Source organism: Phasianus colchicus, chromosome 1, assembly GCF_987193195.1.
Source record: "Phasianus colchicus chromosome 1, bPhaCol1.hap1.1, whole genome shotgun sequence".
NCBI classification, from domain to species: Eukaryota; Metazoa; Chordata; class Aves; order Galliformes; family Phasianidae; genus Phasianus; species Phasianus colchicus.
In genome coordinates this window covers 156,155,164-156,176,655 of record NC_143436.1, presented here as the reverse complement: position 1 = coordinate 156,176,655, position 21,492 = coordinate 156,155,164, and the positions used below count along the sequence as shown (strand labels likewise).

Below are 21,492 nucleotides of genomic sequence, written 5' to 3'. Positions count from 1 at the left end.
TATATGTAGCCTTTACTACACCCTGCTTTCTTACTGTGTGGGTTTTTTGTTTGAGTTTTGTTTGGTTTTTGGTTTGTGGGTTGTTTTGTTTGTTTGTTTTGGGAGGGCCACCATATCTTTAGAAGTTTTATCCTAACAAAACTCCAGAGAGCTACTTGTGATCTACCAGCCTTTAACTCCCATGTTCGGGATTTTTTTAGGTTGCTACTGCTATTATGAAGTGTTTGCTCACCAAGTCTGAGAGTTGTCTCAGCTGTCCAGTGTCCTGTGAATTCTGCCTAAAATCAGTATTAATGCGGTGCAGGACTGAAATGGCAGTGGAACTGGATTTATCTAAAGACTTGTGCCTTGTTCAGCCCTAAACGTAGACAAGGTGAGGAGCAGCAACATTGGCAAACCAGAGTGTAGCAAAGCCATGTCCTCACTGATAACTGGAAGCAGGGTTATGTGGGCACTGTTCTGGCTCACTGGTAAAGGGGCAGGCAACAACTGTCTGTTCTCACCATTCTGACTCCATTTCTCTAATGGAGCTATGAAAAGCAGATATTCCTGAGATCCCCATTTTTATCCCACATTTCTTCAGTTCTTTCCTCTGGCAGAAAGATTGTGTGGATTCTCGCGTTGTCTGCCTTGAGGTGGCAAAAAATTGATGTTTTTTGTGTGCCTGAACTGACAGGCCTTGAGCAGGTGGATTTGTGTAGCACCTGTGACCAGAAGCTCTGTAATGGAGTCCAAACCTGTTTTTATTTTGAGTGTTCCCTTCAAAAAATAAAAGCAAGTTTGTTATTTTTCTAATGTGGTTTCTGGAGGTTCTTCAAAGAACACACAGGAGTAGCTGTAGCAACCCTTTCCCTTGCTACCTTCCCTACTCCCATATAATTCTCTAATTGGAGGTATCCAGGAACATTCTGTTGTCCATTAGAGCTTCTAAGTCCATTTTTAACACTTTCTTGTTTTCAGATAAAGACAACCTTATATTGAGGAAAATAAGTTGAAACTATTGTTGTCTGATACGACCAACTAATATTGGTGGAGATGCAGGAAGCACCAGCAGCGTGTAGGCAACCCTTCCCTTCACCTTGTCCTTTGGTCCTTCTACAGCATCTTCAGCAGTCCGAGGCCAGCACTTTCCTTCAGCTATGCAGTATCAATTATCTTGTGCATAAGGAGTGGTCAGTTTCTTCTGGACCCATCCTCAGCCAGTGATGGGAATTAGCAGGCTGAATAGAATAATTTATTTTGTAAGCAGAGTTTTTCACAATGCATATACTATGCATATATTATGCTGGATACAGCTAGCAGCTTGATTTCTAAATTCTCATAAAACTTATTTTCCTATGCATTTTTTTTTTTTTTTACCATTACATTAGTAATAAAAAGTCTCATTTGGGTTATATATGATAGTGTATGAGCCATTTAAAATGTGCATCTTCAGACATGGTAATTATTCTGATCTGTATAATTATAGGTACTTGTGTCTTAGGGGAGATGGGAAGTACTCGTTCACTCCATCCGTGCATATACAAATTTTCTTTTTTTTTGCTTTAACAGTGTCAATCACAAGAATCATTTTTTAAATTTCTGACTTGATGTTTAGAGTGTATATTTTAAAATAAATTGATTTATTGGTAGATATTTTTGTACTTTCAGTTTATTGTGTTTTCTGAACAGTTGCTGTGATGTACCTAAATTCCAAAACAACACCAAAAAGACATATGCTCTCTTGTTCTGTCTTATGCCCTAAATCCCACAAATGCATATGTGTTCAACTTAGAGTTTTCTCTTGGTTTGGTATTCAGATAATGAGACTGAGTAATAATGTCTTTGGTGTCAAAACTGGGCAGGGCTCAGAGGTCATGTAGTTCGTGACCACTCTCTTGTAAGACCAGATATTTTTATACCTAGGCCATTCCTGGTATGTATCTTTTTTTTTTTTTTAACCTCTTAAAAACAGGCAAACTAGTCTATAGTACTTCATGTTGGTTAATTTTTCTATCCAAATATGTGACAATCTTCTTTGCTGCAAGTTAAATTAACTAATACTTTTTCTTCTTCGATAAACTTGGTAACCTAGTGTTCCTTCTGTTTCTTAACTCTTTATAATAGAGTTTGCTTCCTCCAGATTAAACCTCTTCTCTGTTTTGTCTTCAACTGCAATGCCAGCAACAGTGTATGCTCCAACTGGTGCCAAACTGTGGGCAGGACAACTACAACAGCAGTGGAGAGTGGTGAGCACCCACTTAATGCAGCAGCACTGCACAGAGCTTGCTGCAAATGGAGTCCAAGTCTGTTATTGAAGAAAAGTTTGTCATCTTGGGAGGTACACAAACATCCTTTTTTTACATCCAGTCTTCCTGTTTTAAGATTTTGTAACGAGGCTCTGCTGAATATTTTCTCGGAGCATCAATCTAAAGATCTGCAATTAATGAGGAGAATGACAAGTTCAAATTTTCTTCTGTAATGCTTGTACAACTTTTCTTAAGTATGTAATCTTCTTTTCCTACTGGCCACAACATGGCCTTTAAATCTTTTTACCTAGACTGGATTTCTAATATGTCTTTACACAGTCATGCAACTCTGTACTAGTTGCATAATTTAAGCCCATCTATAACCCATTTATTGCTTTTGTTCTTGTGTTTTATACCAGTTACTGTAGTAAAGCAAGATAAAAAAATTTAGTTTTGTGCCATGCTTCAAACCAAAGTGTTTTTTTTCCCCCAAAAAGCTACAAGTTGGTATGGGAAGGATCAGCAGTTGTGAATAGCTTTCTAGAAACTAAATTTGGGGGGGATTAGACTAAATTTTCTAGTTCCCATTCTGTTTTCTTCTCTTATCCTCTTACCCTCACACCACTAAAGGATCTTTATTTTTTTTAAATCAGCTAGACCTTTCTAGCCCTTTAGTTAAAGATGATTGCTAATGGCAGAACATGCTCCAGAGCATGTAAGGACCTAATTGAGTTTCCCCAGGCTTGACCATCTTGTACTCTTCTCTTATGCTCTCAGTGGTTTATTTTCCCCATCTCATCCTTCTGTGAAGAATCTGAGAGGTATCTCTCTGAACGTTGTAGCCAACTTCTCATTAATTATTTATCCAGCTTCTTCATACCTGACCCATCCTCTCCTGCCTCTCCTTTTTTTCTTTTCCTTTCAGCATGGCTATGGAATTTCTTCTGCTCCTTTGTCTTTGCTAGTTATTCTTCTCACTTTAACTTTCTTGACTTCTTTATTATGCTATCTATAAGACTTTTGTTCACTTTCATTTTGCTAATTTGTTCCTTAAAATGTTTCCACTTAACCATACCTCTCTTCATTTTAAACTGTTCAGTTTCTTATCACATTTTTGCTCAAATACTCTTGTACACAAAACTGAACTAATTGTAGCACACTGCTGATTTGTCTGAACACTTAACAAGTTTTGTAATAGCCTTGAAAAGAGCAAATAATGCTTTGAGCCAAGTTGTAGTGCTGGTTGTATACACTGTTGCCTTCAAACACTGACAACAGAACTGAGGCTTCTGTCTTACACAGTGGAAAAACTGTTGTCTTAATAAAAATCAGTGAATGCACTTCAGCTGCCTTATTTGAAGTTGTTCCTTATTTTAATAGTAACATTAAAACATACAGAATATCTATTATTGATATGTATTGTACAGAACACTAGGTATGACCCATTGCCTGGATTCCTTGCTGGTAGTAGGTGTGAGTAGGTGCTGGTTAATGAAGCTGTAGCAACATTTTTGAAACCCTTGCTGTTATGTTTCCAGCAGATGGTGTCTGTAACTAAAGGCAAGAGAAACCGTGTGAGGTATATTGTTAGAATGGTTTATGTTATTGATAAGGCTGTCCCCTGGACATCTGTGTTATGGGGTGCAGTGCTATGCTGAATTTCAGAGTTGGCTTCTTTTGTTGATTTAGTTGAGGATCCCTTCATATTTAGTAGTTTATTTGTATTGGGCTGTTGCATTTTCTGCTTTTCCTTTAGTAAAGGTGTTAAGGCAAATTTTCATGTTTGTCCAAGCTAAAAATGTTCTTTAACTTGTGTATATATACCCACAGCAGAACAGTAATAAAATACATTAATTTTAGTATGGTTGTTAGCAAAAATGTCCGTTTTTGGAAGGAACTACTGCCAAAGAGCAGTAACAAAACTGTTTTGTGTTTATGCTCATAAAAGAAAGCTGTAATGAAGAAAGTGGAATTTTGGCATTGGGGTAAACTTGATGTTTTGAGGTTAGTGTTGCTTTTCTGGTAAAATATGGATTTAAAAGGGTATTCAGTGGTAAAACACTTCCTGGGTGCTGTGCTGTGATTTGTCTGCTCCTTAGTCAAAAGTATTACCTGGCTGGGAGATGCAGTCTAAGGTTTCTCCTAATTATGAATATTTGATCAAATACTTGACTATATTGAAGCCAAGGAAGATCAGGAAGTTTAATGGAAATCATGCAGCTTATAGATGTGATTTTTATTTTGAAATGTCAGGTGATACAATGGGGGAGGAAGAGCAAACATTCTTTGAGCATTAGGGATGAGCACAGTAAAGATCTGTGCCTTCATCTTTCAAGATCAGGGTCTAGAAGGAGACATTTTCATGAGGGAAAGAGTGAGTTTCTAAATAGTACTGTCAGAATTCAGTACATACTACTTAGACATGTACATAAAAGAGCTTGCTGGTCTACTGTAGAACGGTGAAAATGCAGCTCAGATGGAAAATAAAGTTTGCCTAAAACCAGATGTTTGAATAGGCTTTTGTTAGTGGTAGAGTTTGTACTTCGGTGTGGTAGGTGATTTTGTTAGTATTAGTCATAATGCTGTCAAATATAGTAGTATAGTACTTGCACCTGAAACAATGTATTCTCAGAGAAGAAAGTTGCTGGGACTATTTTGGTTGAATATATTGAATTTAGATGCTAAAGTAATAAGGTATGTGCCTTTATGTAACAACCAAGTATGCATTTTATAATAAATGACTGGATGATAAAAATGTGAGGGGAAATTAAAAGCTTGGACACTTTTTTTTTAATGCTTCACGGTGTAAAATAAAAGTATTTTCCCCATCATTTCTTCATCATGGGTAATTGCAGATACTGAAAATCTTATTCATCTCTGTGGCATTTTAAAAGAAAAAGAAGTAAAAATAAATTCCACTTTACAACAGCAGAGGTCAGAACATGTCAAAAGATATGTGAGATCAGTGTTCCAACTACATGCAGATTTGGTGTGAATTTAAACCCAACATAAATGCAGACCCTCAAACTGATACAGCAGTCATGGAGAAAGTTGGCCAGAATACATGACTTCTTAATAATGTTTTAATGGTTGCATACCTTAGTTAAAAAAAAAGGCATTGTATAGATAAAGCATTTCAACTACTTCCATTTTTCTTTTGACATAACTTCCCCTACCCAACTCTATGCCACAAACTTTTCTTCCCTCTCCCTCCCCCCCCCCCCCCCCCCCCGAGATCTACTTGCTTAAAGATTTATTTGCAGTATGGGGTGTGGGGTGGGTTGGAAATGTTGTGGGTGATGTTTTCCCACAATGTAATGATTTCTGATGCAAGAGAAGAACTGTGAGAAGTTTCGCTGCTCTTCCAATCTGTTTTTTTACTGCTTAATTATAGAGAAGGCAAGGATTCCTGTTCTTTAAATATGAAAGCACTGGTATCCTCCCTCGGTTTTCTCTCTCCACCCTGTGAACGTGCTGACATACCTGGTGCAGGTCACTACAGGATGCTGGGCTGGATGGACAACTAATTTAATTCAACAGGATAATTCACACAGAGTTAGTCTGTACTTGTGCAAGCACTGTTTGAATGCTTTGAGCTGAGACTGAATCCAACTTTTTGTTTGGATAAAAAATATTTAAGTGGATGTGTCCAAAAAAAAAAAAAAAAGCGTAATTTTGTGATGCCCTCAAAGAAAATCCTATCTTACACAGGAAATAGCATTGATGATACAAAGAACCATTCCTTTCTGTCTGGAGCTCCAAATAAAAGAGCATAGACATTGCTCTGCTTTGATAAAGCAGTGACCTAATGTTAAAAATATTTCCCGTTTTTGTTATGATAGGAAAAATGTCTTCGGCTGCTCTACTGAACTGCAAGTAAAATGGTATAAATCTTCATTTAGACATGATAAGCATTTAGCACATCAAGCAACAGAAGTTGTCATAACTTAATGGAATACACAGAGAAGAGAATGTTTAAATTGTGGGCAATCTGCTTTGTCTGTGTTGCTAGGCACAATTTCAGACATTCTTGAAATCTGTGCACCCTGGAAGGCAGCAGATCATAGGAAGCAGCAGGGGCCCCGGTGTAAATGTTTGAGGCATCTTGCCTACAGTTGGAGAAAATATTAATCTTTCATAAGAAGGATGCTATTCTGTTTATGAAAATCTGTATGGAGTATTGATTACATTTTGTCATTTTGTGCATTATTATTTTAAAGACAGAAGGAAGTTAAGCTATAGATAAACAAATGCATGTACTTGGGGGCATTTTTCATCACCCAGAAGCTATGTCTTTTCTGTGGTTTAAATATATAAGCCTCATGCTACAATTGAATGGAACCAAGTAATTACCCAGTAATATTCTACAGCTCTGTATAAAATACTTTTGTGTGTGCATGTGTATTGCATTTTTGTGGGATTTTTAAAAATCATTTTGACCTTGTTATTGAAGGAAGTTATGTAAATATACATGAAGCATCACATTAGAGGTTGGAACCTGCCAATTTCTTTTATATACTAGTCTAAGTCAGTGTCCTTCTTTGAGATAGGGATATCAGGTACATGCAGTTAAATTATTTTATATGCTGTGGATATACTACTCCCTCCAGAGGAAAATAAATGAAAATTTTCAGCAACATGAAATTTTTTAATAATATTGAAAAAGTTGAATTTATTGATATTGAGGATTCTCATTTCAAATGTTTAGTGGGGTCAGTGTGAAAACTGTGGAAGACTTCTGCCTCACCCTTACAGGGAATGGAATTGTTTGCAAAGAGAAGTTATCATTTCTGTGGGGAGGTCATAACAAATTATAATTGTCTTCTGAAATAAGGGGGGAGGTTGACTGTCTTTGATTAGCAATTACATCCTACCTCTGGGCAGTAAACGTAGCAACCATGCATAGCTGCTATGACAGACTTATCTTTGGTTCTTCTAAACACACCCTGGTGAGGAGGGAAGTGCTCTGTCAAACCAGTTTGGTTCCTTAAAAAAGTAATAATAAAGCTGCATTTGCAGTTAAGCAATAAAATGGCCGAAGGAAGTGTCATGCTGGAGGTGGTTGACTAACACTTGGGCTCTATCAGTTCTCAGCCTGAATCAGAAGATGAAAGGTGAGCAACAGTTTAAGATGTTTCTCTGTGTGGCCACAGCAGTAATTGTCACTCCCTGCTTCCCTTCCAAGTTAGCTGACTCTAGTCATCCTGGTAACTACTCAAGGCCACCTACAAGTATAATAGGTACAAACATTTCCCCCGTGTTGCAAATGGAGGTACCAAGCAAAAGAGTTCCCTGCAAAGCCAGAGCTTGCCAGTGGTGTAATTATCTTAAATTCTCAAAAGCTGACTGGACTAAAGATCTCTGGTAAGAAATAGATGTCAGGGCAGTGATGTGCACAGATGACAACAGCGTGCACTTGCAGCCCAAAAGGCCAACTGTATTCTGTGCTGCATCAAAAAAGGGGTGGTCAGCAAGGAGTAAGAGGTGATAGTCCCTCTCTGCTCTGCCTTTGTGAGGTCCCATTTGGAGTACTGTGTGCTCTGCCTCCTCCAATTCTGCTCCTCTTTTGAGATGCACGCCATCCTTCTGCTGCTCCCTTGGACTTCGATTTCATCTGTAGCCAGCAGTCCTCTGAGTGCAATTATTTAATTTCTTTGCCAGAGGCAATTTCTTTCATCTTCTGCCTAAGTGAGGGACACCTTGTAAGCACAAAGCTTCTGGTTGTGTTGTACCTGGCGTCTCTCATTAGGTGGTGCTGCGTGGCAGCGGCAATGGTCTCTGCCATCAAATACTGTAATATTATGAGCTCGTTATCTGTAATGCAATACATTGCTGTGAGTGGTGGGAAATGGAGTCTTCCTAAGCCTCACTCCCATTTTAGTGACTCAGTGCACGTACAGTGTATTTCAAATAACCCAATATAATTACTTCTGTTTGTTTATATTCCTTTAAATTTTAGGCTTTTAATGAAATCCTTTAAAATAATTTCTCCTGACGTCACAGTTCTTTATAGCTTCTGCTTTCTCTCTCTCTCACTTCTTACACATTTTTTGTATATATATATTTATTTTTTCCTAAAAAATTAGCATAGCTCTTAGGAGTTTTGTGGTCTCACTTTTATTTTGACTTAAATGTGTGCAGCCAATGGAGTTCCCTTGAGCTGATTTTTCCCCTTGAAAATTATTCCAATTCAAAAGAAGAGCATAATATTTCTACATCTGAAGTCAGTGAACTTAGCATTAATTTATGGAATTTTCACTTGATGTTATCTAGCAACAGTTATATAAAACATCGGAATTTCAAAGTGCTGCAGTTCATGTTAAGTGCCATCACTTGTAAGGAGCTGGTGTCATGGCTATTTTTTCCGTACTCTTTGTGTGACACTAATTGCCTCTGTGGTGTCTTCTGGCACTGTGAAATATTTTTCTGCATGGTATCTTTTACATGTTGTCCATCTGTTCACTTGTTAACAAGTTAAATAAGCCTGTGAAATGGGTTGGAAAACTAAGGCTATGTAAAGAGATATAGAAGCTGGGGAATGTAAGGATAGGAGAGAAGATGTATTTAGAAAGCTGTTGCTTCCCCTGTCTGTATTTGTGTGTATGTGGGTTGATGCTTGAGATGAGGTGGGATTTGGTGAACGTTTTTGACTGCAGCTTGCGCAGAGCATGTCTTGGTATGCTGCTGGAAGCACTGTTTCCAGTAAAGATTGAAAAATTGAAAAGATTGAAAAAGCTTTTCAAAATTCTTTCCTTAAGGGGGCCTACTGCGAAGGAATTTTTTATAAGGGCAGGTAGTGACAGGACAAGGAGGAATAGCTTTAAACTGGAAGAGGGTAGATTTAGACTAGATATCAGGAAGAAATTCTTTACTGTGAGGGTGGTGAGACACTGGAACAAGTTGTCCAGAGAGGGTTGTGGAAGCCCGCTCCCAGGAAGCATTCAAGATCAGGCTGGATGGGGCTGTGAGCAACCTGGTCTAGAGGGAGGTATCCATGTGTATAGCAGGGGGGTTGGAACTAGATGATCTGAAAGCTCCCTTCCAACCCAAACCATTCTATGATTCTATTTCCAGTAATAGCATAAAATGACTTCCATGCATGAATAACTTCTCTAAACACATGAAAGCAATGATATCTAAAGCATTTCCCTGTAGCGTGCATATTCTTACTGCATGCCTTTTTTCCTTCTGCTGAACATAGTTATAAACCTTGCATTTAGAGCTCTGATTTGCTCATGGCACTGAACATCCACTCTGGAGAACTGTAAATATTTATTCTCTGACTAGGAATCACAATGATAGATAAACTGGATAATTAACCTAGAATATGCAACCATCAAGCTTGCATTATTTTCAGTTTTGAATGAGTGAGAACAAGATATTTAAAGATTGAGTTATTGTAATAACGTTAGTTAAAATCAAGTAGAGATTAATGCAATAAATTGGCTGAACATGAGCTGACAGTGTGCCCAGGTGGCCAAGAGGGCCAGTGCCATCCCTTCCTGCATTAGAAATATTGTGGCCAGCAGGAGCAGGGAGGTAATCATCCCCCTGTACTCACCATGGTGAGGCCACACGTTGAGTACTGTGTTCAGTTTTGGGCCCCTCACTACAAGAAAGACACTGAGGCCCTGGAATGTCCAGAGAAGGGCAGTGAAGCTGTGAGGGATCTGGAGTACAAGTCTTATGAGGAGCTGGGATTGTTCAGTCTGGAGAAGAGGAGGCTCAGAGGAGACCTCACTGCACTCTACAACTTCCTGAAGGGAGGTTGTAATGAGGAGGGGTCCAGCCTCTTCTCCAAGGCAACAAACTAGACCCGGGGAAATGGCCACAAGTTATACATGAGGAGATTTAGATTAGACATAAGGAGAAACTTTTTCTCTCAGGAGTGGTCAGGCACTGGAATGGCCTGCCCAGGGAGGTGATGGAGTCACTGTCCCTGGCAGTGTTCAAGAGGCATCTGGATGAGGAGCTATGAGATATGGATTAGTAGCTTGTGGTAGCAATGGTGATGGGAGGATGGTTGGACTAGATGATCTTGTAGGTTTTTTCCAACCTTGTGATTCTATGATTCTAATAGAGAAATGTGATTTGCTTCAGTTTCTTTCTTTACATTTGCCCTAAACAAATGTGGTTTTAGTATCTATTAATATATCTTCATCTGTTAATATTCCAAGTAACACCCCTATTCGAATGGAAATGTGTGAAACCAAAAAATGTTTTTTTTCTGCTTCATCTGAAATCTGAGTGCTACTGTTGTTGTGAACTCTGGTTTCCTCCTTTAGCAAAATGATGGCATGGACAGACTTCAGAGATTTTCAGTTTTTCTCCTGTTCTTGCTGTCTGAACTTGAAGTTCTGGGCGATAACACGTGTCCAGTCAATTCCTCAATCATGTTCTGCCTGCCCTCATTTGGGCACTGAATCACTGTATTTTAGGGTATGTTAAGCCTCAAGAATCTGAGCAAAGTCCAGATGTTATCCTTATCTAATCTCCAGTATCCTGTGGCTATGGATCCGTGGGTGTTGGGAACCCATGGGCCAGTTGCTATTGTTTTTGGTGCTGGAGAGAAGCAGTTTGGTGGGTGAGTAGGGGTAAGTAGCCTGTGTGATCAGAAGATGGGGTGCTTCCTAAATGCAACCCCTTCACTTGGTGTGAAGAGGGAAAGGAGTCTTTAGTGTAGTTTCAGGATGGCAGGAAGCTCGTGGTTTTCTTTTGTGATTGATCTGCTCAGCCAGCTCTGCAAAACCTTGTTTGTGTGCTGTGTGCGTGCTGTTGTAGTGTTCCTGCCAGTCCTCTTTACTGAGCTGCTTTGTTGCTCATATTTTTTGAGCCTTTTTATTTCAACCTCCTAAGGCATTTTTCAGAACTTATTGATTTTCTGTCCAGAGCAACCTCTCTGTTTCCTCCTCTGTGTTACTCAGGCTGACACTATACAGAAGTCCAGCTGAGACACAGCTGTGCACAGATTCATTTATCTCTTGATCACTTTATTTCTCAGCTTGATGAAGTATTATGAACTTTAGGTCAGGTAACAATGTAGTGCTAAAGGGGTAGGTGTTTCAGGGGAAAAAAAAAAGAAAAGAAATTGTGAATGAAATGACTTACTTTCACAATAGGCAAATTCAAAGCTTGGCTGGTGTGAGGGCATGTGCATTATTAAACACAATCATTAAAAATATCTAAGCCATGAAAATGGGATCACAAGTAAAATGAAATCTATATCCTCTACTTTTCATGTTAATTCAGTAGATTACTTTTCTCCCCTTTTTCTCAAAAAGCTTTGCTCCTTGTTAATGTTTCTTTCTCCTGTGGCAGAAACAAACATCCAGTTCCAAGGCACCACTATGATGTGTGAATTATAATGTTGAGTTTGGAAATGGTGCACATTAAAACTGTTTGCAGAATTAATAGGCATATCTGATTTATTTGGATATTACTCTGATATGGTAAATCCACAGTGCTTTTTTCTTTTTGTTCCCTTGGAGATTAGTATCTTTCAATTTACATTTGCAAGTTTTATCTCCTGCTGGAACACCTATTTCCATTCAGTTCATCCTGCCAATCTGCTTATACAATGAGAACTTATCATACAACCAAAGTAATGGTTTTTTTCTTAGTTTGACACCTGTCAATACGTCATCAGTATATGCAACAGTATAAGCTTATTCATCTTGCTGTCACTTCTGGGATGATCTTGTTTGTGACTGAATTGCTTGATCTCAACTGTTTATGGAAAATATCCTTGCTCTTTCTGTGGCATTTTTTCTCCAAGTCAGGGATTCTCATAAACATTCTAATGAAATCTTCACTTCCATCCTTCAGAATTTGACAGAAGAGCTGAAAAGACGCATAAAATCCCAGAGCAGAAGCAGATGATGTGGAGAGATGTGTGATTCTTATACTTACAGTATTTTCTCCTTGCTTTTCCCTCATCAATTGTTTTTCTTCATCTTTTGTGTTTAAAAAACAAAACAAACAAAAAAAAAGTTATGGTATTTTGCGAGTCTTGGCGTGCCTCTTTCAGCAAGCATACCACAGTAAGACCCCATCATTATGATGATGATAGAAAATTACTGTAAGTTGTCTTCAATAATCAGTCTTTTCCTTTCATAAATGCCTGTTCTGATTTGTTATCAAAGGCATTTTTGGCTGAAGACTGAAAAATTTCCACATCCTCTAAAATGAAACTGTCTAGGGATTTGGGGTATAGATTCAAATAGGATGGTGCAACTTTGCACTGAGCAATAGAACGGGAATCATTCAAAATGGAAAACTGTGTTATGGATACACAGAGGACCATTCTCATGAAACAGTGTAAATGATGAAGTGAAAAACCTTCATCTCTTCTAGCCTTTTTATTTTTGCTGTTATTCCCAGCTGCTCAGTCTGTTCTCGTCAGTGGACTCATGCTTGTCATGGATTTTAGCAGTGAGTTATGAGGACTTTAGAGGAAGAGCTTCACACAATCACAGGAAAAAAAAGCTTCCTTCTTTAGTCTCAGAAATCCAGACATTGCTCTTGACTCAAAGTTTTTAAGGTAGGCAGTGTCTCAAGTTAATTGCTGGACAGTTTCCAGTGAAAGCCTCTGTGGGTACCAGCTCTTGAGCATGTCTCAGGGTTTGTTGGACCATGAATTAAATGATGATAGGGATTCCTTTTAGACCTTGTCTGCTTTGAATCAGGCATCCCTTCTGCTACATGGGGTGTAATGTCAGCAGCATTCTACCATATCTGGATGATATAAACGCCTACATTGTAGCGAACCTGCTTTAGTATAGGGGTTGGAGTTGATCTTCAGAGGTCCTTACCAACCCACAGGAGTCTGTGATTCTCTTCTCAGGGCCCTAAATTCAGGGGGTTTTGAGAAACAGGTCCTGCTTTCTTCAGAAATTTTCTACTTTTGACTTTCGGAAAGCTAGTACCCTCTATGGTTTAGCTGTTTGCTGCAAAGCCAAATTCTTTTTACCCAAATGGTGGCCTCTGTCATTTTGCTACTTGTGTGTTCAAGATTGGGTACAGCAATGCTCTGAATATTGTTCCTATCATCTGCCCTTGGGGAGAGGTTTGAGAAAATTAATCAACTGTTGCAGAAAACCATGGCAATGTTAGACTTCTTACGAAATTTGGAGAGGAAGAGCATTGACAGTCTCTTGAAATCTTGTTTGTTGGCTGTAGGTGTAGCCTATGTAACTCTTGTGCATGTTACTGTACACAGTAAGAGTACAGTTTGGAAATGATGTTTTGGGTGGTTAGAGCCAAGTGAGTGTTGTAAATGGAGATACATAATGTGGAGATCATGTAATGATGGAACCACGTGCCCTGGCAACCTGATCCAGATTTTTTGGTACTTGGGGAAAAAAGAGGGGAAAAAAGGCCATTAACAAGGTAATATTTCAGACATTGACACATATGTGATGTGATCTCTCCTTTCCTTAGTTACCGGCACAGGCCCAGCTCTGCTGAGGCAGGCAGTGTGGTGGAATCCAGGGAACCTGGCAGCATAACTGAAATCCTGCAGCAGAGGCTTTGCCATGACATTACATTTGTATCATTGCCCTGGTTCTTTACAGCATGTTAGTCATCCTCTCTGCAGCACAATGTTAAGCTTGGCTTTTGTTGCTGCAGACTTAGTTTGAGACATGAAGTTCATAAATCAGTTTGGTGTATTTGAGATCACTGTCTGATAAATTGCTTGCTTTCTGAGATCTTTGTATAATTCTATATTCAGGCCATTTCTACCTCATATGGTTTGGTTCTTATCTTGAATCTTCCATCTCTAACCTATTGGTCTACATCGTGGAGTTGAGCACTTCACACTGATGTAATTAGTATTTCTTTAAAATCAATGTGTGAGGTCCTTAATCAACTTGAGGTTGTGTGGTCTAGAAGTGGATTATTGGAGGAGCTGTGAATGAGACCAAGAAGAGCAAGACTTAGGAAATGTGAGCTTCAGAGTAGACAAATGGCTGGTGAATACTTAAGTGTTCTGTGGTAATGCTTCATTCAGGCCATGATTTGGGTATGATAAAATGCCTTCCTCTTAGGTTTGAGCAGCTAACATTTTTGTGATGGAGGATCAGTTAACCAGTGTGTCCAGGTATGTTAAGTGAGGTGGCTTTGTTTTCTATTGAATGGGAAAAGTCTGGTTGTAGCATTTTCACCACAGCAAAATTAAGGTAATAAAGCTTTTGGTCCTTTGCGTTTTGTGAGGGGGTGTGTGTGTGTGAAGCCAACCCATTTGAAACCTACAGCCCTGTATGGCAGCAGCCTCTCTTGGGATGCCATTCAAATTGGTGTAAACCATGGAAGCAATTTGGTGCAAACTCAATGTTTTCTATTAACACTGAAAGAGTTTTACATTTTTAATGGCTTTTAGGGCAAAACAATCTATGACGCGCTTTATTTGTCCTCTAGCAGGACAAGCCAAAGAAATGTACTCATTATTAATTTTGGTACTGTGGCATATAATTAAGATATTTTTCTGTTCAGTCATGCCATCTTGTGAGTGGTTGGTCTTTTGGTTATGTTTTCTTGAATTGCCACCTCCTAAGGAAATCATTGCAAACCTGAAGTTAAATTAGCCCTCTAACGTATGTGTGTGTAAGCATTTAATTTACTTGCAGTTTGAAGTAAATTGCATGGATTTGGCAATTGCAAGCTACCAAAGTATTTGGGGACGCCTTTCTACAAAACTGAAATCAAACTGTTTTATAGCAGCAATTAAATGTGATTTATGGTCTGGTCTTTAATTATGTCTTTGCCTTCTTTATATTAAGAGAAAAAACAAAAACAAAAAACAAAGCAAAAACCAACAAACATAGAAGGAAGCTAGATGAAGGAGAAGAGAGAATTTTAAGAGACTGTTCAGAAATGGATGAAAACCACTTTTGGGAGATATTCTTTCATTGTTTGGATCACATGGCTTAAATGGTTGACAAATTATCCAAAATCAATTCCGACAATTACATAAGAGTACCACACCCAGTATAACCAGTTTTAATGAATAAACAGTGACTCACGAATAGTAGACATTGTTTGAAGATGTAGTATCTCAGGGTGGGATTTATTTTGTCTTAGTCATGTCCTTAAAAACTGGGGAAATCTGAGCTAATCCATGGCTTTCCAGTTTTTAATGATACCTTATTGCTATGTAGACTACAATAGTTACAGCCATGATTGGTACCTTGCAATGAGTATAGGCTGGACAAAAGTTCTTTCTGAGAAAATATCTCTGTCTCCATGTGACAGCTTGGCTTAAAATGGAGCACAGTTTTTGGTTTTTTGGTTTTGGTTTTTTGGTTTTGGTTTTTTGGTTTTGGTTTTTTGGTTTTGGTTTTTTGGTTTTGGTTTTTTGGTTTCTTTTCTGGCATCATCAAATTCAAGGTGTTGTGCAAGTGGGAAAATATTTCAGTTTGAAGCCATCGATATTAAACTGTTTGTTGAGAATACCTTTTAACTACTTAATTATTAGTTATCCTTTGTAAGTCAATATTGATGAAAGCTAACTTGGCAGTTTTGATATCTTTTATTTTTATGTCAACAAATCACAGCCTTCAAAATCCATGAGTTGCAATGTCAGTCTGACTGCTCCATCCCATACACCAAATCAACACTGATTTCCTCAATGGCTGCATGAATAACTTAGTCAAAAGTTTCAGAGCAATGACTCCCTCTGTTAATGTAATTTTAAGAGTCTGTATAGTTAACACTAGAATTTGCAATCTTGTGCCAAAACTGGACTCTCTTGCAGTTGAACGATGGCTTCTAGCTAGCTGGGGTTATGATAGAAAGCTTTGTGGCAGTCAAAATTACTCCATGCCTCTTTTTTTATTTGCTTAGAAATTACCTCAGGAAGTGCCGTAGAAACATTATTATACCTTGAAGTGTGACACTGCTGTGGTCTGAAGGATCTGTGCTGAAGCTCAGTGTCTCCTCAGTGATGTTTCCGCCCTGACTTCTTAGTATAATGTGTTAGTGACCTCCTTATCTACATGCAGTTCTGATTATTTATTTATTTATTTTTAAGGAATTTCAGCATGAAGGTTGTTTCCAGATATCTAAGTCATTGCAGTTTTAAGATGGGCCCAACTCTGGCCAGTGACATTAGGTAAAGGAAACACCTCACTGCATATTGCGTGCATGACTTAGGAATGAATTGTTTGCATTAAACCAAACAAATGTACTGGGTAGTCCCATAGATGACAGAGAGAACTCTAAAATGAGAATAAAGTTTGGCCTCTTAAAGAGTTGGTTGGAGTCTTATGGGTTAAAAATAAATAAATAAAATCAGAAAATGTTCATAACATCTAATGTTTTTCTCCATAGAGATTGAAGTTCACGTTATTGAATTTGAAAAATAAACAGGTTTTGTTTGTTTGTTTGTTTTTTACATAGCTTAAGTTCTAGGCAGTATATGTTCCTCTACCAATTTAGGAAAAATAACAGGATGATGATTTATCAGGTCCTTAAAGCACTGTGTTCTCTCCTTTGCTCTTTCACCAGGCATTGCTCATTTGTTTCACCACTGATTTCTTTAATTACTGTGGCAAGTAGTAACTGTTGGTCTGAATGCACACTGATTCCACAACACTTTTAATTGAGTGCCTGAAGTCCTGTGCAGTACTGGGGATGGTCAGGATCTTTGCATGGAATTTTATGACAAGCTAGTGCCTGAACCTGGAGACCCCTAAGCTAACAAAAATAAATGCCTTTCCTTGTTTGATTTCTGTACCTAGCTGGAATAAAACTCTTTTTGAACTATTCTAGAAACTTTTCTCCCTTCCTGATTTGTGTGTGGGTTACCACTGTGGGTGTTGATAAAGGAACCTTTGCTGGGTGGAAATCTAGTAAGAAGAATCCAAGCAAATGAATTTAAGATCATCAGTGTATCACTCTTCACTTGAAATGGAGTGAATTAATGCCAGGAGCAAATTTCTTTTGTGGAAAACAGCTTTGTTGAAAACTTATAGGTAATGGTTTTGGCTTCAGGTACCTTAAGTCCTTTGTTTGACGTTGTTCTTTTTCATTGCTTTTCACGTTGTATATGAAAAGTAGCCCCATTAGTATAATCTTACTGTTGTCCAGTTAATGGGTGTTTACATACATGTGGTAATAAAGACTTGCCAGAGAAGTTCTTTAATCACACTGCCTTAGATGCAAGTGGCAGGAAAAAAAAGGTAATATATTTCATGCTGGATATCATGAGTGTTCAAGATGTAAAATGAAGTAGAAGATTTAAATGAAGAAAGACTCCACACTTTTTTTCTTCATGCTTCTGTTTCAGATTTCTTTTATGCTTTCCAGTATAGCTAGTGTTGCTTTAGAAAATAAGTATTCCCACAGAATTTAGCTGAAGGTTGATTTGCATCAGTAGAAACTGTTTGAAGATGTTAAATCTGACTTCTTTTGAGGCACAACTGTTTTAGAAAACTTTCTATTTTGAAATTAATAAGAAAATAGTGCATACTGTGAACTATATGTTGAACTGAAGGTTTTTTTACTTCTCAGTTTTTCTTTCTAGTACTGATTTTTGTATGCATGCCTCAAATTGACTCTAATTCTTATTTTTCTAGACAGTTACTGGGAAAAGCTTTGGAACCAAAGACTTTCGAGCAGCTTTAGAAAATGGAGTCCTGTTGTGCGAGTGAGTATTGACTTACTATATAAAAATGCTTCAGGTTTCTATCAACCTCTTTCCTTCTTGGCCTGTTGTTTGAGTTAAGTGCCAACAATGTTTTAAACTATATATTTTTTTATACTTGTTTGAAAGCTGTTCTTCCTTCCCGTGGCAAACGTCCACTTTCTAGATCTATGTATTCCATGTGTTGTTCAATACATTTGTCTTAGCTGGAGCATTATGCTGATCCTCTGGCCTCTGCTTAGTTTTATTGGTTATAATGCTCTGAGTGTCACTGGACTTTCTCTTCAGCTTAAGCAAGGTGGTGTGGCCCGTGACTGTGATGGAGGGACTCAGTTACTTATATAATCACTGTTTTGTTTTGCCTTCTTCATGTTAAGAAATTATTGTAAACCCTTGTTTTCTAAATCCTGAGAGACAGTGATTCTTCCCAGAAAACTTGATACCAAAAAAAGTACTTTATTTCAGTAGTGAATGTGATTAAATCATAAATTAAAAATAAGTTTAGGCCTTTTTTCTTTTTTTAGTAATATTAATTACTAAAATTTCTCTTCAATATAAAATATGAGGAGTATTTGGCTGTCTTACAATTACATCTAAGTATGTCATTAACACCATCTATAGGATGTCACTTGGCATACTTAAAGGCAACTTAGGATCATAAAAGTAAATGTTACAGCCCAGGTTTCAGTAGCATTTGGACTGAATTAGTTACTGCTTTCAACAGCAAACAGTACTCTGACCTCAGCTTTTTCTAGAACACTTTCTCAAAAAACCTTTCTTTTGTTTATATATATTATAGACTTGGCAATAATGAGACTTATCAGGTTTCACTGGTAGACTGAGTCAGAGGTATAAAACGTCCACTCATCAGGTCTATCTGTAATTAGTTTTATACTTACTAGAATAGTTTTCCAAGACTGAAAGTGGTGTTAACCACCTTATATTTTAAGGAAATATAGGTGTAAGTGTCCCATTCAGAGACTACGTTGGACATTTAGAAATGCCTTGTATCTTAGAGGTATCCATTATCAGTTTAGCCATTTCAGAAAATATTTATGAAAGTTTAATTCTCTGTTTTTTATTTATTTGTTTCAGTGTATATCACAATAACCAAAGTAAATGCAAAACAGGCAATATTCCCACATCTTTACTTCTGTGAATGTTGTCTAATTTCCTGTTTATTCTCTCCTTAATTTTTTTCCTTTGGGCACTTCACCTTTCAGACTATCTTGCTAGTTGCTTCTGTAATTGTCTTTTTGGTGTGAGGGAGTTGTTTTTGTTTTTCTAAGACTAAACGGTTTTGTAGGGATGGAAGTTTTTTTTTTGTTGTTGCTTATGTAATCAAATGTGAACTATACTGACTGTGGTAATAAAATAGCTATTGCTTTAACAAGAAGCTACTTCTTTGCTTGATGTATCTACTTAGAGGGATGTGTGTATTGTACTCAGCTGCAACTTTTAAATCAAGCCTTTAAGAAATGGCAATGAACTGATATACTCTAACTCTTTGATATCTTCATTGTTGACACCTATTTGGCAAAAGAACATGAGCATCCATCTGCCAAATGCAGATCAGTTAAATTTATCTGTAATTAACAGTTACATGTAAGAAAAACATCCAGTAATTTCTTCATCTGAGCAGTTTTGTTCAGGAGTCATGCAGCAATCTTTAAAGGAAAAGACATCTAATTATACTGCACTAAATCATACAGCTGTTCTCCTGTATCATAACTTTTAAATTTGACATACCTTGAATTACAAAGGTAAATGAAGAGTTCACTGGAAATGGAAAAGAACAAAATATGTCCAGTTTTCAGCAAAGTAAACAAAAGAAAAGATCTTAAATAATGGAGATAAACTAGCCACAGCATTATATGTTGCCTTGGTTTCCCCTGACATGACTTGTTTAATTTACACAGATACATTATCACTGGAGGCAATATATTTGGCTTATACTGCAGCAGTTCAGATCTATTCTTTCACCACTTATTCTAGTGGCAGCCCAGTTGGCTTGTTTGACTTATTGACCAATATGTGTGTCAAGTGACTGATCAGTTGACAAAATAAATCCTTTTACATTATACTGGATCTCCTGTTTAGAGGAAGAAAGTTTTCTATTACACACTACTTTGTGTTCTGAAACATATAAAGCAAATAAGTGATGTATTTGGAACATATAAGAAAACAGTAGCTTTTCTTTATTTCTTTTTTTCTTGATGGAAAAGTCACCAAATGTATTTTGTTTGGTAAATAACGATGGAGTTGAAAAATCTCAGGATCTGTTACTTTTGTTTCTTATTCTGCAGGTGCTTAGAAATCTCTTCCATCTCATTATGTATGCATAAACTCTTTTTGTTATTTTCCAAATCTATTTGCTGCAAAGGAGGAAAAAAAAAAAAGCCTCTTCCCCTGTATAATTTTAAACTTCTGGAGCTGACTCTGCTTTGGTGTGGGTGGATCATAAAACCCAATTGATGTTTTGTGTGGTTAAGGGGTCTGGCCAAACAAGCAGCAACAAGAAGAGGTAGCAAGTCCAAATTCCTCAGATGTAGGTGGATAACATCTACAGGGTGTTGTGAGGTTCCAGCTCTTTGTTGGTCCAGTGGTCTAGTGTGTATTTCAGTGAATCACGGGATTTCCCTACCAGCATGACTGAGAACCTGAGAATGAAGGTGCAAGGAATACTTTGCCCTCAATACATGACAAGATGTGCATCTGTTCTGTTTTTTCAGTTTTACTGCAAATTCTATATAAGGTACGAGTGATACTGTGAGGCTCAGTCCTTTCTGTCCAACTGGAAAAAAACAAAAACAAAAGCAAAAACAAACAAACAAACAAAAACCCAATAACTTGCATATGTAAAATATTTACAAAAAATATTGTTGCAGACATCATGCTAGGGCTGGTAGCATATGAAATCTGAGCTGGTTTCCTACAGGAATGTCAGTCCTCTTACAAGGAACACTGAAAATTAATGTTTTGATATGTATTCTTCTGATAAAATTTGACGAAGAAGATATGAAAAATCTTTAAATGTGAAATTTCAGTCTAGTTAACATCACCACCAATTTAGCAGAAACATAGAATCACCAATTGTAGAATCACCACATTTGGAAAAGACTCTAAGATCATCCAGTCCAATCAGTCAAACATAAATTCATTTCTCCTTGTACCCACCCAGCTGCTTCTGTTTTTTTTGTCTTTCTTTCTTACTCTGCCTTTATCAAACATCTTATTTTTATGACTTGTCCCGTTTTTGCTTCTATAATCTTCTATTGCTGGTTCTTGCTTTTCGGTAAACTGACTTTAAAAAATAAAAATAAAAAAAATAGGGGCATGTGTTTAATAGATTTATTTATTTGATTCAAGTCATAGGAGTGAGTAATGTATGCAAAGTTTTTCTCAGTAAGCCATGATATTCAGACTTAAATAAAATTATGTAATGTAAATTCATATGATTTCTTTGTAGTTTGATTAACAAGATCAAACCTGGCATTGTTAGGAAGATAAATCGTCTGTCAACTCCAATAGCTGGCTTGGTAAGTAATGACAGCAAATCTAATATCTGTAGTATGACTCCATGCTCTGTTCAGGTAGTGCTTGATAAGCACCCTCTTGCCT

General features: G+C 37.5%; 1 protein-coding gene across 10 annotated transcripts in view; it reads left to right on the top strand.

Moving 5' to 3' along the window:
• Window positions 1-21,492, top strand: part of LMO7 (LIM domain 7) — a 128,540-nt gene that overhangs the window by 15,920 nt on the left and 91,128 nt on the right. For 8 of the 10 annotated variants that reach the window (XM_090130658.1, XM_090130666.1, XM_090130630.1 and 5 more), the window contains exons 2-3: window positions 17,804-17,874; window positions 21,341-21,410. In XM_090130658.1, the coding sequence (XP_089986784.1) occupies window positions 17,804-17,874; window positions 21,341-21,410 (141 nt within the window). The remainder of the gene's footprint in view (window positions 1-17,803; window positions 17,875-21,340; window positions 21,411-21,492) is intronic. The other 2 variants (XM_090130642.1, XM_090130654.1) reach the window with 2 other exon arrangements.